This window comes from Pleurodeles waltl, chromosome 2_2 (genome assembly GCF_031143425.1).
Source record: "Pleurodeles waltl isolate 20211129_DDA chromosome 2_2, aPleWal1.hap1.20221129, whole genome shotgun sequence".
NCBI lineage: Eukaryota > Metazoa > Chordata > Amphibia > Caudata > Salamandridae > Pleurodeles > Pleurodeles waltl.
Window position 1 is genome coordinate 516845505 of NC_090439.1, and position 19236 is coordinate 516864740.

General features: G+C 41.6%; 1 protein-coding gene across 1 annotated transcript in view; it reads left to right on the forward strand.

The window, feature by feature from the left end:
- Window positions 1-6094: 6094 nt before the first annotated feature.
- Window positions 6095-19236, forward strand: part of LOC138276528 (histamine H3 receptor-like) — a 52296-nt gene continuing 39154 nt past the window's right edge. The window contains exons 1-2 of the mRNA XM_069219200.1: window positions 6095-6395; window positions 12526-12695. Coding sequence (XP_069075301.1) covers window positions 6095-6395; window positions 12526-12695 — 471 coding nt within the window. The remainder of the gene's footprint in view (window positions 6396-12525; window positions 12696-19236) is intronic.

A 19236-nucleotide genomic window follows, 5' to 3' on the forward strand; every position in this document is an offset into this window, starting at 1 on the left:
ACAGTTAACCTGTCAAAAGTAAAGTTTACAGGCAACCTGACCATGTCAGAGATTGCATAAAAGCTGAAATTCAGAAAATGTTAGACCTTGGAGTTATTGAGCTTTCTGATAGCCCCTGGGCCAGCCCAGTGGTGCTTGTCCCCAAACCGCATAGCAAAGAAGGAAAGAGAGAAATGTGGTTTTGTGTAGACTACAGGGGTCTCAATACAGTAACCAAAACTGATGCTCACTGTATACACAGGGCAGATGTGCTAATAGATACACTGGCATCTGCCAAGTATTTAAGCACTTTTGACTTGACTGCAGGGTATTGGCAGATCAAATGTCAGAAGATGTTAAAGCAAACACTGCATTTTCTATCAAAGGATGGCCTTATCAATTCACAGTTATGCACTTTGATTTGAAAAATGCACCTACCACTTCTCAGAGGCGGGTGAATACAGTCCTCCAAAGTTTGGAAGCTTTTAGTGTAACATATTTGGATGATATTGATGTATTTAGCTCCACCTGGGATGATCACCTGGTCCACCTCTGGAAAGTTTTGGAGGCCCTCCAAAAGGCAGGCCTAACTATCAAGGCTTCAAAGTGCCAGATAGGGCAGGGACAAATGGTTTATCTGGGCCACCTGGTAGGTGGAGAACAGATTGCATCACTAAAGGGGAAGATTCAGACCATTATAGACTGGGCTCCCTGTACTACTCAGACCGAGGTCAGAGCCTTCTTTGGTACCACTGGGTGTTACAGGAGGTTCATTAAGAACCATCGCTCCATTGCAGCACCTCTTAATGACCTCACCAGTAAGAAAATGACTGAAAAGTATTATGGACAGCTAGCTGTCAGAAAGCGTTTGAGGAGCTTAAGCAGGCAATGTGCTCTGCACCTGTCTTAAAGAGCCCAAACTACTCCAAAAAATTAATCGTTCAAACAGATGCTTCTGAATTATGGGTAGGCGCTGCACTATCACTACCGAACTCAGAGGGCCAGGATCAACCTGTTGCTTTCATTAGCAGGAGGTTGACCCCTAGAGAAAAGCTTTGGTCTGCCATAGAGAGGGAGGCCTTTGCTGTGGTCTGGGCACTGAAGAAGCTGAGACCCTACTTGTTTGAGACTAACTTCATTGTTTAGACAGAACACAAACCTCTATTATCGCTTAAACAAATGAAAGGTGAAAACCCTAAATTGTTGAGGTGGTCCATTTCCCTACAGGGAATGGACTATACAGTAGAACATAGACCTGGGAGTACCTAGTACAATGCAGATGGACTCTCCAGATATTTCCACTTAGACAGTGAAGACTCATCTGGGAAAGGTCAGCCTTATTGTCCCTCGGTTGGGGGTGCGGGGTTGTATAGGAAAGTACCATCTTCCTTGGCATGGTACCCCCATTTTTACCTGTATGTCAGTATGTTTTTGCCTGTGTGTGTCTGTGTATAGCTTGACTGTGTCACTGAGGCTCTGCTAATCAGAACCTCAGTGATTATGCTCTCTGCTTTTATATTTGTCACTGTAGGCCAATGACTCATTTACCAATTTCAATTGACACTGGACCCCCCCTTATAAGTCACTAGTATATGGTACCTAGGTACCCAGGGCACTGGGGTTCCAGGAGATCCATATGGGCTGCAGCATTTCATTTGCCACCTATAGGGAGATCAGACAAACTGTTCCACAGGCCTGCCATTGCAGCCTCCGTGAAATAATGCACATGTTATTTCACAGCCATTTTCACTGCACTTAAGTAACTTAAATCCCTTACATGTCTAACCTTCACTTGCTGAAGGTTAGGTGCAAAGTTACTAAGTGTGAGGGCATCCTTACACTAGCAACTGTGCCCCACATAGTTCAGGGCTATTTCCCTGGAATTTGTGAGTGTGGGGACACCATTACACTCATGCACTGCATATAGGTCAATACCTATATGTAGTTTCACAATGGTAACTCCGAATATGGCCATGTAACATGTCTACGATCATGGAATTGTCCTCCCATTCCAAATATGGTATTGGGGAGCCAATTCCATGCATCCTGGGGGCTCCACTATGGATCCTCAGTACTGCCAAACCAGCTCTCTGAGGCTTGCACTGCAGCTACAGCTGCTGCCACCTCACAAACAGGGTTCTGCCCTCCTGGGGTCTGAGCAGCTCAACCCCAGGATGGCAGAACAAAGCATTTCCTTTGGGAGGAGGTTGTTACAGCCTCTCCCTTTGGAAATAGGTGTTGCAGGATGGGGAGGGGTAGCCACCCCCAGCCTCTGGAAATGCATTGAAGGCTACAGATGGTGGCCTCCTAGTATAAGCCAGTTTACACCGCCTCAAGAACCCCAGTCCCTGCTCTGGTATGAAACAGGACAAAGGAAAGGAGAGTGACCACTCGACCGTCCATCATCATCCCAGGGGTGGTGCCCAGAGCTCCTCCAGTGTGTCCCAGACTTCAGCCATCTTTTTTTCCGAGGTGTGGGGACACTCTGGAGGCCTCTGAGTGGCTAGTGCCAGCAGGTGACGTCAAAGATCGCTCCTGATAGATCCATACCTGATAAGCCAATCCCTCTCTCAGGGCTACTTACGGTCTCTCCTGTGGGTTTCCCGTCAGATTCTACCTGCAAGTTTCCAGCAGGAATCCTCTGCAACTACTACTTCATCCTCTGACCTCGGATCGACCGCAGACTGCTCCAGGGACTGCTGTAACAGCAATAAAGTATCCAGAAGGGCTACTTTTCCATTGCAACTTCAGCTCCAGCCAGCTACTGCAACAGTTTCCATGGTGTGCACGGTCTGGGGACTTCCTGCACCAAAAGAGCCAAAGAAATCTCCTGTGGAGTGACGGAGTCACTTCCCTGCTTCAGCAAGCACCTTCTAAGACGACAACCGGTTCTCTTGGACTGCTCTCTTGGCGATGAGCGTGCTGCTCGGAACACAGGTGGTGGATCACTGCGACACAGACTGTCCTAAGGTCCTGCAGTCCAAATTTGGAGGAGATTAGCGCTTGCCTTCTCTGTTTGCGACAGTACTCATGTGCACTGTGTCCTCTTCACCTTCTGAAGCCTCTGTGCACTATTTGCAAGAATCCTTCATACACAGCCTAGCCCAGGACCCCAGCACTCTATCCTGTGACACTCAACCCGCTGAGTTGTCCTACGGCGGGGTTGGACATTCTTTTGTGGTGCTGCAACAACCACAATTTGCACCTTCTTTGTCTGCATGTCCTGGGACCTCTGTGGGTGCTGCCTGGTCATCTGTGGGTTCCCTCCAGTGTTGAGAGCTCCCTCTGCTTCCTCAGTCTGAGTTGAGGCCGCAGGTCCCTCCTGGGTCCAGGCAGCACCACTTTGATGCAATCCATGACATTGCTTGACCAAGGCTTGTTAAACAAATTCAGCGCCGGAACTCCATGTGGGACATCAATTGCATCATGCAGAAACTAACAGCAGTCTTCCCTTGGTGCATTTCTGCAGTCTTCGTCCAACGGGGGACTTTTCTTTTTCACCCTCTTCTGGGTTGGCAGTGGCTCCTGTCCTTTCTGGAACCTTCTCTTACTTCTGGACTTGGTCTCTCTTTGCAGGTCTTCAGGTCCAGGAATCTACCATTTGTTGTTTGCAGTCTTACTTGGTTATTTCAATAACTCTAATCACGAATTGTGAGTATAGTCTCCAAAGTATCTTTTGCCTTGTGTTGCTAAAATAAAGTACCTTTATTTTTATAACACTGAGTATTGTCTTTCATGTGTGTGTGTACTGTGTGAATACAGTATTACTGCAAGAGCTATGCATGTCTCCTAGCTCAGCCTTGGTTGCTCTGCCTACAGCTACCTCTAGACAGCCGGGCTTCTACACACTGACTACATTTCACTAATAAGGAATAACTGGATCTGGTATAAGGTGTAGGTACCTTTGATACCTACTACAAACCAGGCCAGCCTCCTACAGACAAGAAACGACGCACGCCAGCCCGACTGGAGGAGGAACAAGGCATGGTCTCACTTGCGATTGAGAAATCGATGCATCGCTGGACTTTTTCAATGCACACTCACCCATGCGGCATTATTTTGATTCTACACAGGTACTTTTGTAAATAACAGAATTCTCACTGTTTTCTAAGGATTAAGACTCTTATTCTTTTTCAAATTCATATCTTGAATTGTGTATGTTGGATTTTTGTCATTTTTTTCTTGTTTTGTTTTGATATATATTACCTATTTTTTCCAAACCTGTGTTTGTTCCATTTTGTAGTGTTTTCACTGGGTTACTGTCTCTCCTGGTACAAATACTTTATGAATTGCTTCTGAAGTTAAGTCTGCCTGCTCGTGCCAAGCTACCAAGGGGTTGAGCAGGGGTTAACGGAGGGTGATTCTCCTTTACCATGACTAGAGTGAGGGTCCCTGCTCAGACAGGGGGTAACCTGACTGCCAACTAAATACCCGATTTCTTGCACCAATACATCCATTCACACAGACCCTACAATACATCCACTCAAATAGCAACTCACTCAACCAAACAGCCACTCAAACAGCCACTAACTCACCACTAAAGCCACTTACACAGCCGGTCAATCACTCATACAACTTTTCAGACACCCACTCACTCACCCATACAGTCACTCACCAAACTACTCACCCACCCATACAGCCACTCATACAGTCACTCACTCTCTCAAACAGCCACTGACACATCCACTCACTCACCAATGTAGTCAGCCACACCGCCATTCACTTACCCACACAGCTACTCACATACCTACTTATACACCAATACAGACACTCACACACCCATACAGGCACTCAAACACACATTCATGCACAGATACATACAGCCACTCACATAATATATGTTAGAAATAGTATCACACATTACTAGTACAGAATGTATACTATTTTTTTTTTTTTGTACCTTGGTATGTATACTTAACACTCAGAAGCTTGTAGAAAACCCTCACACTCACTGGATGTCTTCATCAGAGATGTCACTGACCATGTCACAAATGATGTATTATGTGAGGTCATGAGCACTGCTGGGGCATAAGTTATAGTTAGCTCAGGCTGCTGAATTTCACTGGTTTTGTGTGAGTGAAATGTGAGCCTAACAATAACGTTCTAGTAATCTTTGTTTTTTTCAACAATTATATATATATATGTGTGTGTGCATGTGTATTTACACACACACAGACACATATCTAGTTAGCGATATATTTATATATTTGTATATATATATATATATATATATATATATATATATATATATATATATATATATACACATATAGATATATGTGTATATATATATATATATATATTTAAAAATACACACACATATACACACACACTATCTAGCTATAGTTACAGATGTGGATATACCTACACACATACATTTGAATCAACTGTATTTGAAGTGTTTAAAGGCGCATTCAGTTTTCCCAATTACTGATTACAACATGGAAAACATAATTTCATGTGAGCAGATGTTGTATAAGCGGTTGAAATTAATTTCCCAGTGATGCTTTTCCATGGAGAAAATGTGTTTGCTTGTGCACTATAAATGCAAGGTGAGCTTGAAGATTCATATTCATTGTACAGCACTTTACTGTCGGATTTTTATTGCATGGAAGAGGAAAGCTACATTAGACAGTGGATCTGAAATGTACTGGTAAAAGGATGATACAAAAGAAAACGTTGTATTGATTAATCTACCTTGATGAATTACAATTTTTGAAACAAAATAATTAAGCCATTGAATCTCAGTACATTGCTAAATGACAGAATAGATTAGGCTGCAAACTTTGCTCTTTGCAATAGCCCATTAAGAGGCTAAGATTCAACAGATGAGCCATAATACAGTCAATCAGATACTTAATTAAACTGTACTTTGATCTCAGGATAATGTGTTCATAACAAGGCTAGTGGCTCCGAAATCAAAAACAAATTTCATTGTTATTAAACTCAGCCTGAAGCAATCATTCCAGATCGACATGAGCATTTTGGATTGTTTCCAGTTTATACACTGACAAATCGAACCACACGTTTTTAGTTTAGAAACAGTAAATGAATATTGTACCACATTATGCTTTAGTAAAAATAACGTTATCTTACTGGGGTACCAGGAGTGACAATGCGGGTTTATATTCGAAACCCTATACTCTTTAACAATATGTTTTCTTTTGCAAGAATTCAAGCTCTTGGATTCGCGGACAACTGTTCGCGTTTTAATTCTGTCTGCCTTGCATCAAACACCGATCTGGAGGATTATGCAAACACCAGCTCCCTTCTGCAGACAGTGATGATCTCTATTTTTATTGTAATGATTGGGGGTTCAAATGCTTTGGTCATTCTCACTTTTCTGGTAGACAAAAGCCTTAGAATTCAAAGTAATTTTTTCCTACTGAACTTGTCTATTAGTGATTTTTTAATAGGTAAGAACAATCACTTTGAACATTTTACTACCCGAAGGTATATGTAGAATTTAAATTCTGTACATTTTTGCTGTGTAATTGACAATGGGTTGAGTGTCTGTGCTAATTTCCATTTGCTAGGGAAGTGTGCGTTATATTGTGGTTGTTTTATTAGATTAATGTCTTTAATGTCTTTGCATTTATTCCTGTGTTAGAGAACCGCTATTGTGTTGTTGTTTTGCATTGTTGTGGTGTAATTGTATCTGGTTCATGTGTTGTTATAGTATTGGTATGCTAACTTGTTTGTTTTATCTCAATTGAAAGCCGTCTGCTTAAATGTGGATACATGTTCTTGTCACAAACTTTCCTGATATTTTGGCAAAGGTTGTTTACACACCACCAATGACAAGTTATAGCACTGACGAAAATAGATTTTTGTATACAACCTGGTAAGTCTTATCCAGTGGGCAAAGCAGTGTTGTGTGATTGAACATGGCTAGCATGTATCAAGCTTAATTAATTAATATAAGCATAGATGCCACCCAATGCTTTAGTTATCTTGTCCACATATCACATGCTCCCAATAGACTCACTGGGCTAACTTTTATATTGTAAGCTCAAGAAAAAAAACGTTGTGGTTTTGTCTTATGCTACTATGTTATTTTACTGTCTGTGCACGTTCCAGAGAGGACCTTAACTTTTACTAAATCTTCTTGCTTCAGTTTTTGTCATTGTTTCTGATTGTTGTTTTCAGATGGACTGCACCCACCCTACTAGACCTTTCAGAAGTTTTCGATATGCTCTCTCATGAAACTGGACAGACTGTACAAAACTTAAGTTAATTCAAGAGCTCTGGCTTGATTTATAGATGTTCTGGCCCACAGAACTTAAACCATTTACTTGCCACCACTGGTCCTGGTAAAGGTCTAGCACCCACATGCAAATAAAGGCATACCCCATGAGATATCCTTTGTCATTTCTATTTGAATGAATACAGTTCATTGCAAGGGAGGAGCTGAATTAACTACAGTCACAAAATGCTCTCTAAATGGATGAACGGTATTTTTACACCACATAGGCTGGAGTAAATAGATTTAATCACACAATCACTAAAGATAATAAACTCACCTCTTAATAAAAATCTTAAAAATTTGTGAAACAGAGGTGAAAAAAATGGGCTGGGCCTAGCAGAAAGACCCTAGTAAAGCAAACACAGCTGATCTTAAGGGAATTGGGAACCTGCATTAAAAAGCGGCATTGATAGCTCAAAAGGATAATTTATGGGCACAGATTTGAGATGCACCGAATTTTACTAGGGTTCTTTTCCAAACCATAAAGGTTTTAGAAGACTCTAAAATTGGTAACCAAGATTCTGCACACTCCTCTTATCGCAAGACATTTGGAGCAATATTGTGCAGGAGCATTTCCAGAAACATAAGGTCGCTCTGGTCAGAGAGAATAGTCCTATATCGGATCTAGACCTAGAAATAATACATTGAGGCTCAATATCAAGCAGTATTCCACAGTTTTTGACTTCTGTGAAATCCCATTGGAAGAAGCCAATCTCTATTATACAATCTTTAAGTCTGACTTTTAACAAGCTGAAACCTGCCACCTAAGACTAGTAAATAGCACTTTTTATTAAAGAAATTAAGGAGTGGGTAATTTCCTCTGCCTGAAAGGAATCCTAAACATAGAGACATAAAAAGAAACCTTCTGTACATGTGTTGCACCCTAAAAGTTACTGTTGCATATCTAAGACACACACTTTATGCTGAAATATTGAAGAGAGCAGACCTTATTCAATTACACGAATTTGCAGTGAGCAGCGCCAAGCCCTATTTAGACTAGGTATATAAGCAAAATGTATTTGTGCTAACTTGCCACATGGACCATCATTACGAGTCAATTGCACAAACGAGATTCTTCGTGAATCCCTTAATAAATGGAAATGTGCTCCAAACATTGAAGTCATTTTACAGGATTAAATTTAGGAGCATAAACTTGCAAGGAATCGGTTCAGCTATTGGTATACATGAATAGACACATTTTCTGTGCATTCTTTATAAAAAGGAACCCAGGGGCATATTTATACTTGTTTTGCACCAACTTTGCATCATTTTTTTCTACGCAAATTCGGAGGTGGCGTTCAGGAGGCATTTCTTGCACAGGGAGGCCTGACAAAATGGTGCAGTGAAATTTGCAACATTTCATTGCACCAGTTTTTCTGTCATTTTGAATACCTACTCAGAGCAGGTGTTAAAATGACGCACCCATTTTAATCAATGGGCCTCCATGATCTTTGCTGCACTACCGTCAATTTTTTTTACGCTAGTGCAGGCAATTGCCACAATAGCATCAAAAATGTTGACACTATCGTCCTAATGACCACCATGGTGCACCATATTGTAAGTACGGTGCAACCATGGTGTCATTTGGTGGGGCAGGGGCGACATAAGAAAAGTGGTGTATCAGGAAAGATGCACCACTTTCTTGTATATATATCCCTTCCCAGAAACCGACCATACACTGTGAGATGAACTCCCACACACACGGCTAATGTCAAAACAGAACTGTGTATTTGTAATTCGATTTCACTGTTATAGTTGCACATGGTGTCTCCGACAGGGCTTGCACTTTCCCACAAGCATCACTGTGTGTTACTCTCGTACATAGGCATTCTAATTTACTGGTTGTATCATTTTTGCATGTTTTAGTTTTAACCTTCACTGCCTGAACTGGCACTTTGTGTCCCTTTTAGCAGAGGCAGATCCTACAACAATTTCATTCTGCCGATTCTCACTAAGAACAGCCCACGTAGTCTTTAGGAAATATCACAAGCCTATGGTGTCATAATGGATCGGAGAAATGGAGCTTGCCCATGCTTAATTTGTAAAAGAAAAAAAGCACTGCTCCAGTGATGCCATTAGAAATTTGCTGCCAAATACGAATGTTGATTAATGTTGAATCCACCCCAGGCCTCTTTTATCCTTTACCAGGGTCGGGCAGGCCTATAAAGCAATCAGGCAGTGTCAGATGGGCTGGTCTGATAGGTTAGTGCCTGGGCCAGTTTTTCAACTGTTTGTGAGCCTATTTTATGGTCTGTTGGGCTGTTTTTTACTGTTGATTCCCCTGATATTCCAACAAACATTGAAGCACAAATTCATGCAGTCTCCATGGTGTACAAAACAACTTTACAGCGTGGCCCATATTTATCAATACTTCATGCAATGCAACGTAGCAAGCCACCAAAGTTAACATTAAAACCACACATTCCTTCTCTCTGACTGCGCTGCTTGAAGAATGGCTGCCTGTGCCAACCCAGGCCTTCTTACACCCTGGTGCAAGGGTGCCTGTGTTGTAGATAGGATTGCTTTTTGTGCAGGAAGGGGCACCTTCCTGAACAAAAACAATCCTCAGAGACATTTTATCTTTTTAGGTGTGCTTCAGAATGCAGCACACTCACAAAGAGGAAACAATGAGAAAAATAAAGATATTTCTCCTCGTGTCACCTCTGGTGGGGAGGAATACTATTCTGACGTATTCTCAGGTCTATGAATGTTGGTAAATGTGGGAATATGTCAGAATCCATGGGTGAATGTGTGGGAACACTCATGCTCCATCCATAGCACCCTCTTCATCACAAAGTAACACAAGGCAATGATTCGCACTGCCTCACACCACTTTAGATTTGTAAAGCCACACAAGGTTTCCTTTCCAGGCCTGATAAATCTCATTTAGGTTTTTGTGTTGCGTCCCTTTGAGTTGTGCAAGAGTGACCCAAAACCTTCATAAACATGGGTGCATGTCTTTCCAAGTTTAAAAGTGGTCTGATTTGCCGAAGGTAGCTACCTATTGAGTTATCTGGATCGCTGTTAACGCCCCTCTTATTTCAATGCCTGGGCTTATTTTTTTGTCCTAGTTTGACCTTGTCTTTTAACAGACACTGCTGCCCCTTTATCCCATTCATGCTGGTCTCTGGGTTCATTTTTACATCTTTCTCTTCCCCCTGCTATCCCGTTCTTGTGTTTTTCTCTTGCTTGCAGTCTATATCTGATCATGAAAAATACTTGCTGGTCCCTAAAAATGAGTGCTGGTGGGCTCCGCCGGCAACCTCTAGTTCAAAATAAATACTGGGATTGTAGCCAATTAAAGGTCCGCTGCTGTTTTACAGAAGTTTTAATTACCAACCAAATCTGTCAACAAATTGCCTTTTCCCACTGCAGTATGTCTCTATAGTCTTGCCATATTTGCCTCGAGACAATATGGGCTTATTTACTTCACCACAATCAGCAGAATTATTCTTTTTTTCACAGCACGGTACTGCTAATGGAGCACATGCCAAAGAGAGACTGCTCACTAGGGTACATACCTATCAATCCACTCAATAACAACTGCAGGCTAAGCCAGGCATTTAAGAGAGTAATCCCAATAGATGAATGGACACAAAATAGCACCTGACACCCGCTAAATGCAGATGAGATGATAGGCGTGAAAAGTGCCTGTCTGCTACTTATACCACTTCACAGCAAAGAGCATGGATAAGGGCAACACTAACATAACACACCTTATGCACCTTTTGAATCCTTGTAATCTCTCATGGTTTGAATGGATAACAGGTAGAAAAAAATAAACCAATTAGTTTTACTTTTGAATAAACAGTGATTTGCCTCTAGTAATCATATTACAGGCATTTTTAGATGTTTTCCTTTGTAACCAAACAAGTTTGTTGTCAAACAAGAAAAAACAAAGTACAGCAAAAATGCAAAGGCAATCTTTGAGCATTTGCTGGGGGCGGCTCCCCCTTTTAGGGCTATAGAGAGACACCCTAACCTCTCACCTGCAGCGGCAGCTGCAAAACCTTTAAAAGAAAACTATAATAAACTGTGTTTATTATCGTTATCTTGTAAAAGGGCGGGGCCACAGTGGTGATGAGCAGTGAGGGGGAGTGCTCTGTATGTTTGGCTATCTGTTTCGACCAGCGAAACACCCATGCTCATTAGGCTCTCTCCAGCCCGGCAACATAGTTGCCAGGCTGAAGAGAGCATGCACAGGCTCCCAGTCTGCCTGGGAGCACCCTGGCTGGGTGCTCCCAGCCAATCCTAACGCTGCTCTGAGCAGTGTCAGGATTGGCTGCACGGCAGGCTTTGAGCCTGTGCCTGCATCAGAGGAGCGGATGGAGCTGTGCGGCGGCAATCGAGGTAAGGGTTTTTAAAAAATTAATTTCATTTTTATTCCACCCCCACCCCAAATGCGCTGCCCCACCCCTTCCATGCACCGCAGACTGGGACTGGCATTGCAGCACCATTGTGGGTACCTGATGTGGCTATGGAAGAAGCAGAACAGGCTCCATGCTGTCCGAAAGGGAAAAACACAAGCGGTGATCAATGGGTGCAATGCACTGCAAGTAGTGGCAAGAGCTCAGTATCTGTGGCTGGGGTATTACCAGGCTCTCAGAATCATTAAAATAAATACATTTACATTTTTTTTTATGAAGTATACACTGGCCCACAAGTCCGTGACACTAAAAGGGACTACTTTCTCTGTGGGAGAGGAATGGCTGAAAGCCCCTGGTGGCAAAAATATTTTTATTAACAAATTACCAGGACCAAAAGATCTTCAAAAAGGCTGTAATTTGAAACATAGAAGTGCAGGTACTCATTATTTAGAGTGTCTGTTTGCTCCTGAGAAGTGTCTGCCCTCTCCCCCATTGAATGTATTGCAGCAGTGCTGAGAAGTGCAGGTACTCTCGCTTTTAAAATAAAGAAGTGCAGGTACTCAGTACGGGCAGTGCCTGGCCATCATTCGCTTGCACATAAACGTTTTGCAGAAGGTTTGGACATCCTTACGTTTTGTCAGTCTACTATTTTGAATGTTGTGTAAAGCAATTAGTGTGCATCTGAGATGCTCACAGTTATGGCCAAATGTATCCATGAGGTATTAAATGGCTATTCCGCCCTCAGTGTTCTGCTCAATTTGAAATATATGGCTCTTTTTATGATGTTTCTCCTGGGCTAATCTAGGGTTCCAGTTTCTTCTTAAGGGTTCACAATCACAGATGTTATATGAAATCAGAGAATGTATTATGAATCTGAAGTGAAATGTAGTATTTTATAGTATGCATTTTTTGCTTCGCTCCCTATGTTCACAGGTACTGTTTCATTGCCATTTTACATGGTAAACTACGTTCTGAATGGAAAATGGATTCTTGGCAGGTCTGTCTGCAAGCTTTGGATAGTCCTGGATTATGTACTGTTTCAGTCGTCACTATATAACATAGTTTTGATCAGCTACGACCGTTTCCTGTCTGTAACGAGAGCTGTAAGTAGATAAGAAATATTTACACTGATGAAATACGCATTTTCTAGAGGAATTTCTAGTTTAATATGTAGAATGGCATCCAATACCCCTCAAACTTTAGACTAGGGAAGGATTGAAACGACCCCACAGGAGTGGCAATGCGTCTCCTTTGACACCATCTGGGTACATTCTACCACTGCTGATGTGTCTGTTTCTTCTCGACGGTTTAAGGAGATGCCACTTTTGTTTTATATCGAAGAAGCATGACACATTATGGAACAGCAGTGCAATGCAGTTATAGGAAGCATTTCTTTTAAAATCAGTTACTTTTTTTAAGGAGATTTCGCAGAACTATGGGCCAAATATACGAACATTTAGAAAAATGGTTTCCACATAGCGATTTTTTCCGTTACGCTATTTAGTAATTGCTTTTTAAATGACCAATTTCTAGTGGGTAGCAAGTTTATCAACCTCGTGAAAATTAATGAGATTGGTTGCAATTTGTGACCCTTTATGAATTACAGAGGTCACAGAGATGATGGCCTGGTGGGGTCAGCAGACCACCATATCTGAGGGTACATTTTAATAGAAAAAACTTTTTTTTTTATTCAGCCCCTTTTCCTTAAACGAAATGGGACCACTCGTAAAAAAGAATAAAATCTGTTTTTGTTTGTTTTAGAGGGGCCAGTTTGCAAGTGGTTTACCACTACGTTTGTATTTAGTAGAGTATTGATGCCTTATGACCGGATTTCAGTCCCAAAACATTAAAACATTAAAATATCTCGTTCAGATTTTGGATTTGGAAGGGACACCCTAGGCACCCCCTTCCAAATGTGATATCGGTAAGTATTCTCAAACCCAAATTGCAATTCTGTAACATGTAATCCAATCACAAATTAAGTTTACAACATGTCAAAATGTGCCTTTGCGGATGCAAATGGCCCAAGTCTGCAAATCAGGGCATTTGTAAAAAGCTAAATGGCTTAGTTCACCTGGTTCTAAATAGAAGGATGGAAGATGTCAGCTTTTCATCTAAATATGCTTACAGTTACACTTTTGACATTGGCAAACATATTCCATAGAATTTGTTATATTTAAGACCAGTGCCATAAAATTCAATTCAGTATTAGAAATATTGCTATTTTTTTAAACGTGCTCTTGCAAGAAGAGCAATTTTCACAAATTCTGGGAAATGGTTGTATGTCAGCGAGGCAGTTTAATAAACTTTGGGACCTATAGAGGGCGTACTTTCCAACGATGGTGATGGAAGGAGTTCAATAAAACGATGGGAGAAAAGTAGGTAGAACAATGGCCTTTGCATTGTAACTTCTAATTGATACTCTACCCAAGAGGACTAGCAAGAAGAAAATAGTGAAATGCCTTTAGGACTGAAAAGTAACGTGATAACTCTATGTTGAAAGAGGGAATCATGAAAAAGAAATTCTTTTGATATGACCCTTCAAAAATATATTATCCAAAGTATCAACAACCAAATGTCATGTAAGGATATATACTGTAGGTGAGCGTAGATTTACTGTTCTTACTTCCACGTCTGCATACCTTGAAGATGTAGAGTTAAGAACAGTAAATTTACTCTTACCTGTATACTCATGTTCTTGATATTGTGGTAGTTAATATACTCTTCACAAGATTTTAGTTGCATGATATTTAGCACACAATATTCTGGCAGTACGCATTGATGAGGTAACTTAGCTATCATAACATGGTCCACATTTAGGGAAATGTTTTGAGCAGACTGAGAAGGCTGTCCCTTTTTTAAATAAACAATTTTTCAATTACATTTGTTTTTTGTAAACAGATTTTATTGCATTTTCAATTAGTACAAGCACAACTCACAGGGTTCAGGAATATTGCACCACATGGGTACATCTACAGTATACAACACTACATTACAATGTGTGGTCTTCATTAACAGTAATACTTGAACAGCGTGATGACACACAAGCTTGGCCTGAACCCTCCAGTTGCAAACAACAGTCCTTTCCATCCTGTCCCTTCTCTCCTCTGTGGAGTGCCCACACCCTTCCCCTGATCCTTCTATAATGCCCAGCCCTCCTCTTTTTAGTGAATCACAGACCTGACCAGTTCCCTTCAAATTGTTGCTCCCAATGTGACAAGAGTTATGAAAGGAATGTGCAGTTCCTGATGTGTCCTCAAGTGCAGGTGTGCTATGAGGGGTGTCTTGCTCAGTGTCAGCTAGACAGGCTACCAGATGTTCCCAGGTTCGGGCCCCTTCCACTGATCCCCCGCCTCATCTTGCTTCTCTAAGTAGGACTGCACTCTTGTATCCTGCCTACTTAGTGAGTTCCTCCTTTCAATTAGTCAGCCTAGGTCCCCTGGCAGATTTCCAATTCTTTGTAATCTCTCTCATCACTTACATCAGAGATAAATCCATGAATCTGGTGGTCGTCTTTAATTACAAGGGCCTTGGGAACCCCCCCAACAAACATGCTACTGGGGTGTGCGGGATCGCCTACAGTGTCACTTAATTGATGCAGGCCACTACTTCTATCCAGTATTTTTCCAGATTTGAGCAGGCCCATACCATGTGGAACATTTCTGCCCCTATTTGGCTGCAACATGGGCAGGGTGCTTCGTGGGCCCCAAAGTGTCTCATAATATGTCCCAGGGTTAAGTAGGCCCTACATAAGTAGTTAAATCTTAACAATTTGAATCTCCAATTATGGGTCACCATGTATGTGTTCATAAGGATTTTGTCTCAGTCAGTGTCAGCAAACGGGTGTGAGACATCCCTTTTTCATTGTTCCCACAGTGTTCCTAATTGCTTGGTGAGATCATGTCATTTGGTTTAGTGGAGGCAGGTTGTCGCTTTAAAGCGACCAGATATAGTGCAAAGCATTTGGCATCCCATATGAGATGGGAGTTTCATCAGCCCTCATTCCCAGTGGTGCAGCAGGGTCGCCCTCACTGCCTGATGCTGTAAGAATTGGCCCCTCAGAACTTCAAATGGGGCAGAAATTTCAAATTATAATAGCTCCCTATCTCTATATAGATCACCAATGCTGTGCACACCGTATGAGGACCACTCTGCCATGTTCTTCAAGGTGGGTCTCTGTGCTATTAGTTCTAGGCCCTGCAGCAGGAGGTCAGGAGAATATGGTACCACTGTCTGGGTGCATTGGAGGGTCCATCTCCAGCAGTGACGGATAACTCCCAGTTCTGTGTTACTGTCCTCTGGGGCAACATTTTTCGATTACAGATTGCAGATGGGTTCTAACACATTTTGACATTCAGGCACTGTCAGTGAATCCTTATAGTATGATTCCTAGTACGTCCTGAAATGTCATAAAACAGATCCAGGCATTAGGTGCTACCAGACTGAAGGTTGTTTCCACACTTTAGTGAATTTCAATAATTCAGTCAGCCATGAGCGTGATGTGGAATCTGAGAGAGCCTATAGTGGGACCACCTCACACCATGTCAATATGGACACAACAATACTGTTCTTTTGAGTGATGGCTTAATGTATTCCGCGTTTTTCACTTTTTTATTCCTTCAAGTGAATTGTTAAGACTAACACATAAAATAAATTATTTGTAGGTGAAAGGTCCATGAATTGAGACAATATCTGCAAAGACCCAGAGGGAGGTGGTCATTTTTAACAGCCTGTAAGACAGATGTTAAAATAATGATTACCCAGGGGTCACTGGCGTATTTAATTTTTGTCTTGTGAATTATTTGTAGGCAATCCACTTAAACTTGGACCTATTCTCTGACTTTCTGCAGTGTAGCTCACAAAAGTAATGCATTCAACACTATCCGAAAATTCTGCACAACACGGTGGACATTGCTTTTGGATGGTCTCCCTCCTATCATGAAACTGTGTGCAGGAGATAGATGGGTGGCGCGCTCCTCTTTTCAGAGAAGTGCCCCATGGAAGTGAAAGTATTTCGCAGACAGTAAGTTGATCAGACCAACGAACTGCAATATGTGTTCAACGAATGGGCAGAAGTGCAATGAGTCAGCAGGCTCCATAGTCTGACCAAGGTTCTGAACTGAAAGCATTTCGTTATTTTCTTTATTTGTGGCTTGGATGAAACTAAGGATATTAATACATGTAATCCATGGTGATTTATAGTTTATAGTCAGGTGTTCCCGGAGATAACTCACTTACAATATTACTTTGGTCTTCACTCCCATTGCTGATTTTGTACAGGCAAGTGTTCAGTCATGCAATTTGCTGCACGAGACACTGGTCTTTCAAGCCTATTAGAGTTTAATTCATACTATGTTTGGCAACACAAACATCAATAAACATCCTGACCCCTACAAATCTGAAGTTTTCTAAAAATAGGTAACAGTAAATCTGTTCTGGATTCACTTAAGGCTTCATTAAAAATTAACACATGCAACAGGGATTGTATCCTTGTCTAGATCTGCGCATACAAGGTGTGCACCGCAAGTAGCCTGTCATTTTTCCTATGAATGGTTCAGTCCAGTTCACGGATGATTTTATTGTTGCATTTGGAAGGGGTATGTTTACGATATCCCTTTTTTAAATTGTGATTTGGTATATACTGTAACAATGGTTTGCAACTGCTACTCCAGTAGCAAACCTCTGGAAAGTTTCTTACTCCCCAGACGGGCAAGTAACACATGCGTAGAAGCTAAGGGTACCTTTGGCATCCCTTCCCCCGTCTGAATGTTGGGGAAAGTTTGTTTGGGCGTAGAGAGTTGTTCGTGAAACCACAGGTAGGTATTAAACAATCTAAGTAAGATTTCTTTTATAAACACGATCTTGTTTTCTTCAAGAGCTGCTTTAAAAAAAAGATTTACGTTCCTTGAATGCAATCAGGGACACAGTGGTCTGCTGACTCTAGCAGGTACCATCCCTGTGATGACCCTATTTACAGTTAGCCACACTTTGCAGCCTACACTGACCAATTAATGCAAAGGTCTGTTAGCAAAATCAGATTGTATTCAAAGCTGATGTGCAGCGTTTGCTAATGAGATTTCTCTAAAACAGGTCTTTATAGTGCCCAGATTTACAACATGTTGTAGTGGGTCTTTAGATTAATGTTTCATTTGAGCTGGTTCAATGCAACCATTCCTTTGGAAATGGACAGATAAAAATGCCCATTGGGGTTCTGCTATATCTTCTAGGCACAGCCTTGTAGATAGCTGGTAAAGTATTTGCTCTGATGCCTCAAAATGTACATGTTGCTTAACCCTGCATGATTTTATAGGCAAAAGTACTTTGGCTAATCTTAACACAACGACGCAAATAGGGAGTGCTACACACCAAAGAATGAAAAAAAATTACTTGATGTCCCCTGGTAAATATATGACAAATATTAGAAATGTTTGCCTTGACTGTTTCTGTTAGCCATAGAACTCTGTGGAATTTACCACTGCTAACCAGGGGTAAATTACTTTTGCTCCTCCTATACACATGATGAAATTGATATGCACCTGATTGGCATCTTTAACTTACCTGTAAGTCTCTAATATAGAGTACAAAGTGTACCCAAGTCCTCTACATTAAATGTCACCGGAGGGCAGCAGTACTCATTGTACCACCCGCTGCAGTGACACAGCAAACCCGACCCCAGGTCTACTTTTGTAGCCTGGTAGAGCAGTTTTAAAACTGCCATTTTGAGCTGTCAAAGTAAACTGTTTTAGAGGCCTAAACTTTCATTTTAAATATTAAAAAAGGGATCCATAAGGCAGGGTGCATGGTGTTCAAAATTACAACATGTAAACGTTTAATGTTCCACAATTCCTTATAGTGAAAACACCTAAAAGCTATTTTCACTGTAGGATGGTTGGCTGCTTCCATATCAAAACATTGGGTTACACTATTAAACCACATAATGCTAAATTTAGATTGGTATCACTTAAAAAAATATTTGAAGGACCTTTTTTAATAGCTGTTCAAAATCCAATTGATGTTGACTTTGGTTTTTGTCTAACAATTAAGCAAACTACACTTTTATAAAATTGGCACTTTTCTGTCTGAAGCCTCTAAGGCCTTTCTATAAGTATTCCATCTGTCAATTGGCAGCTGGTGATTCCCCTGTGGTGAGGTTTAAACTGATTTTAGGGCAGGGACAAAGAGCCTTGGGTGTGGGGAGGTGTTGTCCTTCGCTTGACAATATTGCTTGGGAGCCTTGCCCAACCCCTTGATTACCTTCAAGGAGGCCTTCCCTGTCACAGGCAGATGTAGTCACACCTAAAACTACCCCCTCTATTGTCATAATCAGGCTAGCACCAGGCCCAGAGAGAGAGGGAGCTAATTTAGTGTGACTACACGGGAGGGCATACCCATTTCCTTTTCGCACCTCCAGGTGGGCACAGAGAGCTCTGATCAGGGGGAAGAACGGTTTTGCAATGTTTAGCAATTTTGGAATTAGGAAGAGAGGGGCACTGTAAGATAGCTTGCAGTAAAATACACAGAAAATGGTGCAAAAGTGATTAGGGTTAACCACTTGGCATGTTTACCCATTGGTTATGACAGGCACTTGGCATAACTGTGCCCACCCCAGTGCCCTCCTCAGAAGACTGCTTGACCAGAGAACGA